This window comes from Phalacrocorax aristotelis, chromosome 2 (genome assembly GCF_949628215.1).
Source record: "Phalacrocorax aristotelis chromosome 2, bGulAri2.1, whole genome shotgun sequence".
NCBI classification, from domain to species: domain Eukaryota; kingdom Metazoa; phylum Chordata; class Aves; order Suliformes; family Phalacrocoracidae; genus Phalacrocorax; species Phalacrocorax aristotelis.
Genome location: NC_134277.1, coordinates 125,119,431 through 125,132,732, shown reverse-complemented (window position 1 = coordinate 125,132,732; position 13,302 = coordinate 125,119,431). Strand labels below are relative to the sequence as shown.

General features: G+C 39.6%; 1 protein-coding gene across 1 annotated transcript in view; it reads right to left on the bottom strand.

The window, feature by feature from the left end:
- Nucleotides 1-13,302, bottom strand: part of LOC142053409 (lipoxygenase homology domain-containing protein 1-like) — a 178,677-nt gene that overhangs the window by 90,269 nt on the left and 75,106 nt on the right. Inside the window, exons 25-26 of the mRNA XM_075085026.1 lie at nt 2,371-2,525; nt 1,643-1,721 (exon numbers count right to left, since the gene is read on the bottom strand). Of these exons, the coding sequence (XP_074941127.1) occupies nt 1,643-1,721; nt 2,371-2,525 (234 nt within the window). The remainder of the gene's footprint in view (nt 1-1,642; nt 1,722-2,370; nt 2,526-13,302) is intronic.

Here is a 13,302-nt window from a genome sequence, read left to right as displayed (position 1 = left end):
TGTCAAAACCCTGCTGCCTAGGACAAAATTCCTTTTCTTTCCTCATTCACAGTGGCTGTGGGAGAAGATCTATGCCCTGCAGTCTAGGAGCCCCAGGGAAAATATATGTTCCACAATCCTACCAGGACAGTCTCCAAATCAAGACTAAAGACCTTCTGCCCTATCAGTCAGGCAAGTCATATGATTAGAAAAAAAAAGGCAGCCCCAGCTCTAAAGGAGTTTTAGAGTCTTTTAGTCTCTCTTTCCTCCCTCTCAACCCCCAAAAGACTGGGTCTCTAGATGGCCTCTCTCCTGGCTCACTATCCTCTTCCAGCTCTCAGCCCCCCACGGTCATGTCAGGCCAGGCTTATCTGGGGCTAGTTTTGGATGCGGTTCAAGAGAGGTCTGTGACAGACTCTGTCTGTGCTGAGTACAATGAACAATCATCTTAATTACTGAGGCATAAATTTCATCATACCTTGAACTCAATCCATTGCCCTGTTTACACAATCCTCCAAAAACACAGCTTTTTAATTCCATTGTCAAAGAGCAGCTTAAGATAGCTGAGTCTGGTTGCATATTTGTAATGCTGATCCTGTGTTATGGCTATTCTGCCTATTAAAGGAGAGATGAGGGAAGATAGCATGGTATGCTGTCCTGGGGATAGAGTGAAGGTAGGCTCTACCACACTGCATTCTGTGTTGTGTCTTGGCCTACAAGGATGTGAAACTCTTATATATAAAATCATGCATATTGCTGAAGGCAGCAAACTCTAGAGAACTACAAAGATACAAGAACCAAGCTTACTTCCCATTCCAAGGCTGCACTAATAAGCCTACTTCTGTAATAGTCACAAGTCTGCTCAGAGCCTTAGACAGTACAGACAGCAAGATTGGTGTTGCTTGAGGCCATTTCAGAACAGACCAGGGTAAAAGAGCTTTTCTCATCTAATATCAGTGTGGCCCTGAACTGCCTTAAAAATCCTTCTCTTCATTTGGTTTCTTCATAGCCACTAATCTGCAAACAAATTTGCAATATTTACCTCTTCAGTGTTTTTAAATGCTAGCGTTCTCTTTATTTACATCATTCCAGAGATACACACCTCAAGGGCCTATATCAAAAATTAATCTCATCACAACATTATCTCTTTTTTTTTCTGAAAAACCTACAAGCTGAATGCAATGTCACTCACTGGAGCAGCTCCACATTGACTTGCACAGACTAAATAACCAAATCTTCTACCATTGTCCAAAGCAATAAGGACATTATGCTATAGCTACTCAAATTTTGTGTGACAGTAAAGCAGGTGTTGAAGATCTTTAATTCTACTCCAGCCAGTCTTCACCATTTGTCTAATGAGGGTTTGTTTATCTGTGTAAGATACACTTTCATGAGTTTTCTGCATGCAAATAAATAGTACTTTCTTATAAAAAAACTTGAAAACAAAGATTGAAATGACAGTATTTGACATCAAACTCACATCCTTTTTGCTGCCCATTACCACTGTTTTTCACCATCCCATCACAGTGACCAGCCTGTGGGAAGACTTTTTATCACTGCAAGACCTTCTGTCACGTTTTGTATGAAGGATGCAATATAAATAAAGTGCATTGTGTTTAAAAAGAACTGAAAACAGATTGGTCTCCAGGAAGTTAAATCCTACCTGGACCAGTTCCATCATGGCTAATCAGAACTTTCTCCAAGTCTCCCAGTGAGATGGCCTTTATGCAGAAAATATCCATCTGTGGAACCATACAAGGAAAATTATAAAGGTCTTGAGCACAGCTATTGTTTTGACTATAACTGTATAGAATAGGGTTTTTTCCCCCCTGTTTTTTTTCCCCCAAATGAATATAGGTGTCTTATATTGGTCCTGGCCAGTCAGTGAGGATCTTTTAAAGCTTTGTGGGGTGAATAACACTATAAAATTACTCCACAGAGACAGCACTCAATTCCTTTGGTATGACACAAGGATCAGTTGAAAGAATTATTTGGTCATCTCTGTAGTACATTTTCTAGCCCTATCTGCCTCACCAAGACGGGAAAGCTTACTCGGGAATAAGGATTTAGAATTGATTCTAAAGTTCACAGTGATCTGCCTAGGAGAACAAAAATGTTATTGTTACCATTTTATCTATATGTGCAATATGAAGAAGCAAGAGTACTCAAATTCTACTATGCAGTGCTCTCAGTAAATCATTGATCCATCAGATAAAAATTATTTGTAGGGTGAAATTCTGTAAGTAATTTTGAATAAAGAAAATACATGAGAAAATGGCAAACTGCTTGAATAAAACTTGCAAATAAAAAGACATTTACACTTCTCGAAGAAACAGTTTGCCAGCAAGAATTCACTCTTACTGATCAGAAGTAACATTTTTTTTACTTCACCTGTCCATGTCGAAATTTTACATTATTATTCTTAGATCTATGGAGCTTCCTTTTGCCAGCATCTCCTCTTGTCCCAATGAGGTTGATATAAACATTAGAATCTGTTTCAGCGCCAAGTTTAGCACCCGTGTATACATGGACCTTGTACACCAACACTAGAAGAAGAAAAATCTTGAGATTATCCTTGTAGTTTGCACAAGATTCAAAAGCTTTCCCATCAAAATTTTGCCAGAAGACTGTACTGACTTTCAGGTTTGGAAGTAGCAACAGCTATCCATGCATTTGTCACTTTAAATCTTGTAATTCTCTGCACAAAAATATGAAAATACCAAGCTTAAAAAAAAATATCATGCTGAGTATAGCTGTGCATTGCTCAGCAAAGCAGCCCATGAAGCAAGTGTTCCCTAGTGCTCTGTTTTCTTCTCTCGCTCCCTGTTGAGTATTCACAATTTCAGGACCTAATTTGCAGTCTTTCTTGGCAAGTTATCTGGAGACCACCTAGCTGTGCCTAGTCAAGGACTCAAACAATAGCTATATTTCACTGGCACCAAGGCATTTTCAACCTCCAGATTTATGCAAAACAGAATTTTCTGGGTGGCTAACCTTCATTTCATCTTAAAGGGAGAATAGCGATCATGAATGCTAGAGTTTTTAGATTTTCACCTCACATACCACAGTGGGCAAGCAGATGAATGGGCCCCCTCATCTATAAAAAGTGTACATTCAACTTGTTTCTGAAGGTTTCAACATTTACCACTAGCAGATACCAACACTTTTAAAAACAACTCTTAGTTAAATTTATTCACAACTTTTTAATGTCTCTCCTTCTTGTCTAGACCAAAGTCTTACACACAAAAAATACGTACTTACCTTCAAAGAATTCTGGAATACAATTCAGAGTTACTCTATTAACATATTTTGCACCACACTATGATTTTTATAATTATCCAGATATGCAAACTTATTTTTAAAAAGTTATTTGCAGTACTCACATACTGCTATATTTAATTTCAGTTTTTCTTATCTGATTTTTTAAAAAGTTTTTCTGTTTACATCTTAATGACAATTTTTCCATGCAGTGCTTCTATTCTAATCACAGCTGGCCATTTCTGCTGCTATGTAGTAGATCACAAAGGAGATTACTGTTTCACTGGTGGGTAATTTTGATAGCTCTTGGGTGTTAAGAAAGATAGCGGAAGCCCTAACAAAAACAATTAAACACTACTTTTAAGAAGTAACTAAGATGAAAACAGAAAATTATAACAAAACGTTTGAAACTGGATAATATTCTACAAAAGCTAATTAAAATACTATTACTCTTATACCACCAAAGAGATAGTAGAACCTGACATTTCCTTAAATTTTTAATTCACTGGACCCCAAGGAAGCTTGTAAACCTCAAACAACATGTCATCCACCATCACTGAAGAACAACTATTTCTGATTCCCAGTGGAGAAGCTAAACAAGTAGTAAAATAATACTGCAAATACTTAAGGGAAAAAATTAGCCCCACATATATTGAAAGATAGGAAGGAAAAGTTGATGGATAGACTGTATGCTTAATCAAATTAGAATATTTCCTTGAATCTTTATGAAATTATCCTAAACTGGTAAAGACAGTGTCTCCAACTCTTCATCACTATTACTACTGTAAATCAAAACAGGAGTGGTGTCCGTTGATCAGTTTCATTATTTTCTGTAACTCCAAGCATTCACTGCGGCTCTCACATCCATGCATTAGTGTACCAGCACTTAGCCCGTGACATCAAATTGATCTCAATAATACACACATGTCTTCAAAAATTTGGCAGTCTTATAAAAAACAGTTTCAAGGTTTTTAACATAAAAACGCCATGTCAGAAAAAATCGTAGGTATGGATGGCAATTAACAAAGATAAATGGATCTGATATCCAAATGACATTTTATATCGTAACCCTTAGTAAAATCATAACCGTGTGCAGATTAGCAACAGGAGAACATAAGACAAGCAAGAAACTGTTCAAAGGCCAGAGGGTGAGGCATGACAGCAAACTATGAAAGGAAATGTGCAACAAAGCAAAGAGCCACACTGACCATGAAGGGGCAAATTCTTTCAGAGTGTGCAAGGAGGGAGGTCACATTTCCAAAAGAAAACCTAACAGCTATATTCATCTGGCCACAGCCGTTTCAATAGTAGGGTTGGACTAGCCATGCAGCAACGCACTGGGGATTAGTAAAAGCAGGGATCTATCAGCATGAAGTCTTCTCCGTGCTTTTACATTCTTACTTACATTTCCAGTTTTGAAAAAGCAAAACATCTGTGGGAGCTAAGGAAAAGGTATAGACTGTTTATGTTATGACTGTTTATATTCAAGTATTGGTATCTGTATTGCTTACACCTACAAGTAATTTCCATGGTCAAAACTGCAAATTTTAAGTAACTATAAGCACAATTTTAAAGCATATTCAAGGCTTTATTTTTTAAGAAGCCCTTTAAAAATGAATGATTGCAAGAAAAAAATACCAACAAGTTCTTCCATTTCTGGAGGAAGACCAAACCAAATAGATTAAGTAACACAACACAAAAATATTAACAGATAAATAAATGACAGTTCCTTCTGTAGCACTGTGCATCTCTGTGGTAACCAGAGAGATGATAATGATCTAATACAATACAGCTTTCTATTGCTACAAGCCTAAATAAATCAGTCTGAAGTACAAAATACGGACATGTTGAAATGTAAAGAACTGGAAAATATTTTCCATAGCTCCTTGTGTCTATACATCTCTCACCATCTGGAAAATGTTAGGTCTGGCATTTACTTAGGCTACACAATCTGCATTATTTATAATGGAACCTTCTTAACAAAAAGACCAGTTTGTGCTTTAAATTTTTGTACAAATTAACAATATGGGCTGCTATATTAGGAAAATAAATGGACTGTTCATTCCCCTTAACTTGAGTATATGTTACAGTGCATTTTGTAGGAAACACACAAAAAATTAAGCAACGAAAATATTCTCTGAAACACACCGTTCATGCCTACTTAGAACATGCCACTATGGAGAAATGCTTGGACATTCGTATAAACATTCACTAAATAGATTGTGGAGGTTAAGCCTTTTCTGCAGAAATGGAAACCTAGGCAGAGACCAGCTTGAGTGGTGCAATTTTTTCAAACTTGTCAAGCAGTTCCCCTAGACTGCAGAGCAGCTACAAAAGGTGCTAGTGTTAATGGCTCCTGAGCTGCAGATTGCTTAAATATAAGAACATGAAGGATGATGCAACTCTGTAACAGATAAGGCAAGATGCATCAGTAGGTTGATGAGCACAGGGGACAGATACAACCAAATCTGGAGAACGAACCTACCAGCTGAATGTACTGCTGGGACAGCAAGACTTACCATATGTGAAATTTGCCTTTTTGTAGCCTTCTGTATATTGTTCACAAAACTCCACTTATTCTGTATAGAATAAAACAAAAAGACCCTAGATAATATATTCAGCCTCTGTGACTCTGGTTTAATTTCCTTTGAAAAACTGACCTACTCTAAGGCCCCCGCTGCTGCCACATCTGAAATGGAGGCCTGCTTCACTGCAGTAAGCAAAAGCCGCCCCCAAGAATCTGAGAATTGGAACTCTACAGCCTGATCCTCTACTCTGTAGTACCAATTTCATTTTACTATGCGTTAATTTCATGAAACTACACCAGCTGAAAACTGGGGTGACAAAGCAGAGAGGTAGGCCTATAGGCAAAACAAAAAGGAAAGAAAAAGTTGAAAATTACATCGTAAACCCAACCACTGAACAGAAGTCAGGGAATATTGTTTCAGCATTATGAAGACCTGTTAGACTCACATCTAGCCATCCCTTTAATGTGGGGCACATCAAAAGAATAAACGTCTTCAAAAATACAATAAATTTGATAAAATTTATAAGAGGATTCATTAATACAAAATAGCAGGAAATAATCACAGAATCGCGGAATGGTAGGGATTGGAAGGGACCTCTGGAGTTCATCTCGTCCAACCCCCCTGCTTGAGCAGGGACATTTAGAGCAGGGGACACAGGAACACGTCCAGGCGGGTTTTGAATGTCTCCAGGGAAGGAGACTCCACAGCCTCCCTGGGCAGCCTGTTCCACTGCTCTGGCACCCTCACAGGAAAGAAGTCCTTTCTTGTATTTAAGTGGAACTTCCTGTGTTCCAACTTGTGCCCATGGCCCCTTGTCCTGTCGTTGGGCACTACTGAAAAGAGTGTAGTCCCATCGTCCTGACACCCAGCCTTTAGATATTTATAGGTATTTATGAGATCCCCCCTCAGTCTTCTCTTCTCCAGGCTAAACAAACCCAAGTCTCTCAGCCTTTCCTCATAAGGGAGATGCTCCAGTCCCCTGATCATCTTGGTAGCTCTCCAATGGACTTGCTCAAGCAGATCCCTGTCCTTCTTAAACAGGGGGAGCACAGAACTGGACACAGTACTCCAAATGTGGCCTCACCAGGGCAGAGCAGAGGGGGAGGATAACCTCCCTCGACCTGCTGGCCACACTGCTTTTAATGCAGCCCAGGATATTGTTGGCCTTCTTGGCCACAAAGGCAGGAAATCTCTAAATAAAATCACCTTTCAGAAAATTAGTGACTGAAATCTGCAAATTGCTAACAAAGTAACTTTAGATAAGCTCTGTAATCAAAAAGAGAACTCTGGGACATGGATGCATGGATGAAACTGTTGGAAAAAGGGACGTAAAATGTTTTCAGGCAGAGGTAGGAAGCTTCTAAAAGGCTCCATGAAAGACAGATATTAAAGCTATATAATGACTATGTTAAAAAGCAAAGACATATCAAAACTGATATATTTGACATTAAAAAGTGTCAAAAATACTATAGGAGTCACTGAGCAGTAAAGTGTACAAGTACCAAATTTATACTTGCTCAGTCCATAGAAATGCTACTACTGCTGCCTCTTGAGATGTTACCATGAGAGTTCAGGTGCTTTTTTTAAGTCCCAACTCCAGCTTCTGGCATCTATTGCTAACATGAGAACATGAACTACCTGGAATAAAGCGGAAGACAGAAAGGAAGTGTTGTTTCTCTGGTAATGAGGAAAAGGTAACCTAAGGGCATACTAAGGGCAATAGAATGCAAGTTAGAGAACACTTTTTCCCAGACTCCTTATTCTGGGCACGTGAAGCAGGGTTTCCAATATAGAAGGTTGGTATATCCCTAATCATTCACCAATGGTAAGAGTTAGTTTGGCCCAAATCTGCAAGCACACTATATAATTCTCATTTCCTTATGAAGGAGTAATATAAAGAATTCAGTGACTTGTGACATTTTCCTTTGGAAAATATAAAGAGTAAACAAGCGTCACAGGTTGCTTTGCATTAAAGACTAAGTTAATATTCTGATATGTTTTGGGAGAAGAAGAAAATAATCCTAATAGAAATAAAGAAGAACTTGTTGGTGAGAATAAGAAAATGGAAGTTTTCACTGCAGAAATATTGGTCCTTTTCTGCTGACTTAGTATGAAGTACTGTCCCATTGTCAGTTCGTTTCAAAGTAATTCTACTAAAAGAAAAGTACAGTCATTATTTTAGGAATCTAGTTAAGAGCAGATGAATTCAAGATAAATATACTTGTCACTTATTACCCAAAGTACATTAGATAAGCTTCCTCCACATTACAGTTGTCTGAGCCTAATGACACTGGTGTGCCTGCAGCAGCACATTAGCTTGAATCAAGAAACTGAATCCCTTGGTTGGCCCTCCTTTCTTTTTTCTGGTTTGCAGCATGGAGTGGTTTTAGAGCAAAAAAACCCCACTGTATTCTTTTTGGATGAAACTAAACCAGAGGATATGTTCCAGGAACAAAATGATGACGATTTTGCCACAAATTGGCAGTCAGTCCGTGGGAACAGACTAGAACAAGCCCAGAGTAACTTCCCCCTAAATGCACATAATGAGGACATTGGACCCTCAGCTCATTGCATTTTTAGCACCAACTGCTTCACTCTGCAAATCCACTCCCATCAGGCCGCTAGTGTAAACAGACAAATTGGCCAAAGAACACAAAACCTAGAGAGTGGTAAATGATATACAACATTAAAATTGTCAGACTGTTTCTATTCAGTCCTCCCTTAATGATAGCAATCCGAGGTATTAGAACAGCATTACATAGTACTGCTCCAGGTTCTGCCTTTGTTCCATATGACATGCCCGCTTGAATGAAATTGTCATTTTGGTTTGATCTGTTAAACGGCAAGACTGAATCGCTGTCACGTGGTTTTATCATTTGGTTTTTACTACCTGGTCTGCACAAATAGTGTTTGGCATTTTGCCATGACAGAAGGGTAAAGATACAGATTGGCGCAGTGTTAAGGCTAAAAGGGAATGATTTCTTAATGGCTGATAATGATTAAGAGGCACTATCTTCCTCAGAAGTGGTACATATATTATTTGAGAAGACATGAATACAAGAACACTGTCAGGTGAAGACATTTCAATTAGAATGACAGTTCTCAGGCTTTCTAATCTCCAATTCCATTTACTCCTGCTATTTGGAGCAATATTCTAAAAAATATATGGGAATATTCTTCATAACATGCAAGAAAATTATCAACTTTGAAAAATACACACTTACTAATCAATTTTACAATAGGAAGGAGAAGCTTGACTATTTACCTAAGTAGCTGGTGCCTCCTGAGTGATTAAACAGGGATGCAAATTTTGTTGAGATAACGCTTGAGTCATTACTATTTGCTTTGGTCATCTTTTGCACTCTTTCAGTCAGTGAGCACACTCTAACCTTTCTGTATTTGCCTGCACATTTCTCCAAGTGGAAAAGAAATCTAAATCTTTTAAGCTGGAATTTTTCCTGCCTCAGCCTCAATATTTGTCTTTGATCTCAAATCTACAGTAATGTCTTCAATTAGGACAGAATTCACCATCTATATTCTCATTTGAAGTTTATGTTCACCTAAACAGAACAGTAAGAAAATCCAACAATTCTTGTATCATGCACCCCTTTAGATCAAAACTTCAGCCATATCTGAAGACAACCCGTGTTAGATTGTGTGATAAACGTCTTCTGCACACTCATAAATGAGCCCAGAGAGACATTGGCGGGGGAGCCCAAATAACACCGTGCTCTGGCTTCCCCCAGGCCCATCACAGGGCTGTCAGCCCAACTCCACAAGCACAGGGGCACAAGGGCAGGTGGGAACCCATATCAAGGACTCAGAGGAAGAGACACCCTTGCAAGGGCTGTCCCAGGAGATTCTCAGTCCCGGTGTCCAGGCATGAAAGCCATCACGATAAGTCAATTCTGGAGTGTCTATTGGACTACTGGGGTTTGTTGCTTGGGGGTGTGAAACACAATATGGGACACAGGGGAAGACCATTTTGAGATTGCACAGGACTTTTTATGGGATGTTTAGACGGATTTAGGTGACTCAGGGAAGAACAAGTGTGAGAAAATAAATGGATCAGGGGATCAAAAGGGCTGGACATAACTAACAGTTTGCTGGCTATTATGGTTTTCTGGCTGTGTCGTGCACCTGATCAGTGCAGTTTGTCCCATCTTAGCAATTCGCTTTCTAATTCTTTTCCTGGATGAAGGACTCACTGTCCTCTGTGTGTGTATGCATGTGTGGGTATGGGGTCTGAGTGCCAGCAAGTCAACAGGGACACCATTGGGGTCCTGAATGACAGCAACTGGAGAGGCTGGAAGGAGTGAAATTAAGTGTCTGTGACTGGAGTGGGACCAAGGGTCAGAGGCCCATGTCTCTAAGGGTGATACCACCTGATTAGCTGGCTGTTGGAGGGACCAGGGGAGTCCTGAACAGCTGCCAGAGACACCATGGGTTATGGGCATCTCTGTGGGTGAGACCTGCTGAGCTGTATGTATGTCTCTAAGGGTAAGACTGCTCTGTGTGTGTGTGCACGTATGTGTGTGATGGTCTGTACCAGCAGCTGGAATGGGGCTGCAGCCTCAAGGGCTCATATACCCAGGTGCCAGCACCTGGGCAGACTGGGATCCAGGGGCAGCTGCTGAGCAGATAGAGTGTGTGAGCCCAGCTGCCAGAAGCATCCACCTTGTACATATGCATACGCATATATATGCCAACTGGTGGACCTTCATCCTGCTCAGCTAGGGAGGGGAGTGGGATGAGGTTGCTGTCTGTAAGACAGCTCTGTGTGTCTGGGTTACCTGTGCAGCTGGCCATGTATACATGTATATATCTCGTATATACACATGCTGTCTTTGTGTGTGCTGACTGGGAACACATGCTGAGCCTCACCACTGGTTAGACCTGGGGCCACGCAGCTGTGGCAGCCTCACGTACATTGGGCGGCCAGATCTAGTCTGACTCCCCTAAGACTCCTATGTTTTCATTATGCTATAAAGCTAAGTCAAAAGCATTCAGTATAAAGCTTCTATCTTATTTTAATTGAGTGGCACTTAAGTTCAGGACATGACCCCTAATTTCCAGTACCTATTACTTAGAAAATAGTTGAAAATTTTTTCTTTGATTTTGTGCATTACATCATAACTAGGGAATGAAACCAAATCAAAATAACAAATAAACAATCCAATACTTATAAAGTTTGGTAAATTAAAAATATCTAGAACTCCCAGAAAAATGTGAGACTGGGTAGAAGAATCACAGTAAAAAACAGATTGGATCAGACCTCCAGGGATCATCCAATTCAACAGCATACTCAATTCAGGGACAACTTCAAAGAGAGATCAGGTGAAGTTTTTTCAATCTCCAGGGCTGGAAAAGGAAAAGAGAAGATGGAATAGGAAGAGGAAAGGGAGCCACAGACGTAGAAGTCCTGGCAATGGGGAAAAAAATAAGAAAACAAGGGAAGACAAAGGCACACATACATTGGAGGCGTAAGAAACCTGAGTTATGCATGGGAGTTGAGACTGGTGTGATGGAGATTGAGAAAGAACTGAAAGCATCACTTGGAGCAGGAGACCGGATTAGTGTCAGCTTTTTGAAGTGGCTGAGGGATAGTCAGAAAAAGGAAAGTTACCAAGGTGAGAAATTTCAATGGAAAAGAAGGGATTTCAGAGAGGAAGGGAAAGAAAAACTGACAGAATCAGTAAATAACTTAGGATTTGAAGAAGAGGAGCTAGAAAAAAGAAAGGCAAAGAACCAAAAATCATCTGCAAGGTTTTGGGTCCCTATTGGGCACATAGTAGAGTTTGGCTGGAGAAAGGGAGAAAAAAGATAAGGAAAAAAATTCCTCTTTCTTCTAAGAGAGAAGTTGAGCAATAAAGCGTTAAAGAAGAACAATTAAAACAACGGTGCCTCCTGAGCTTAGCTAATATTTTTTCTTTTTGTTTAAAGTTTCCAGCACAACACTTTTATAGTTAAGCAAATTTAATACCACTAGAAGACATCAGGTTGAATTGAAAGTGCAGGATACAAATTACTAAATTATATCAGATTATCAGTAAGTAATAAGTAGTACATCATTTGTTCTGCTGCAGAAAGTGACTTGATGTGATTTGTCCAGTACTTGTAAGCAATTAACTTTCAAATGGGAAATGCGAATAGATAGTGTTTCATTTGCTGCTTCTTCAGAAACTAAATAGGAAAACCTTGGAGGCCTTGCTGAGTTTATATTGATGTTCAGTTTAAATGTGCCTAAAATCAATAATTAATTTGTAAAACTTACTATTTCAGGAAATTTCCAAATCTTTTCTAATGGATGTTTCCTTACAAACTTGAGATATATATTTTAATAAAGACAATATTCCTACAAAAGAAAGGAATTAAGCAGTAATATAATGATTAAAAAGTAAATAAAAAAGTAAAAGTAAACATATTCCCAGCCTTTGATAGAAATTATTTGATTTTTTTCACATACAAGTAGATAAATGGAGTGCACCTACCAGAATATTAGAACTTTTCTATGAATGGGTATTTCAGACTGCATAATGCAGATTTGAGTTATTCATGTTGGAGTAATTGTGCATACAACTTAATTGGCTTCTGTGTTATTTTTCTATTGCAGCATTATATGATATTTATGTCACCCTAAGTGGTGTATGGCACAGTGGTATATGTTATACAGAATACACAGAATCGTATAGGTTGGAAAAGACCTTTAAGATCATCGAATCCAACCATAAACTTAACCTGCCAGTTCACCACCAAACCATGTCCCTAAGCACCACATCCAAACGTCTTTTAAATACCTCCAGGGATGGTGACTCAACCAGTTCCTTGGACAGCCTCTTCCAATCCCTGACAGCCCTTTCAGTGAAGTTGTATTTCCTAATATCCAATCTAAACCTCCCATGGCACAGCTTGAGGCCATTTCCTCTCATCTCATCACTCATTACTGGTGAGGAGAGACTTGAACCCCACTTCACTACAACCTCCTTTCAGGTAGTTGTAGAGAGCGAGAAGGTCTCCCCTCAGCCTCCTCTTCTCCACACTAAAACACCCCAGTTCCCTCAACCTCTCCTCATAAGACTTGTGCTCCAGACCCTTCACCAGCTTCGTTGCCCTTCTCTGGACACGCTCCAGCACCTCGATGTCTTCCCTGTAGTGAGGGGCCCAAAACTGAACAAAGTATTCGAGGTGCGGCCTCACCAGAGCCGAGTACAGGGGCACAATCACTTCCCTGCTCCTGCTGGCCGCACTATTCCTGATACAAGCCAGGGTGCTGTTGGCCGCCTTGGCCACCTGGGCACACTGCTGGCCATGATCATCTTGATCAGTCCCAGTTTTTGAGATCTCTTAGTGAAGTCACTAAAAACTATGCAGAAAAATTTAATAATAATAAAAAAAGAAAAAGAGCTGAGGGGAAATGTGAGCTGTGTGAACTGGCACATACGTGTTTCTCAGCATCTTCTGGCCTCTGTAATAAAGATCAGTAGTCCTCAGTCCCCTTTGGCCTTAAAACCCATCAAATACATTCACACATCACCAG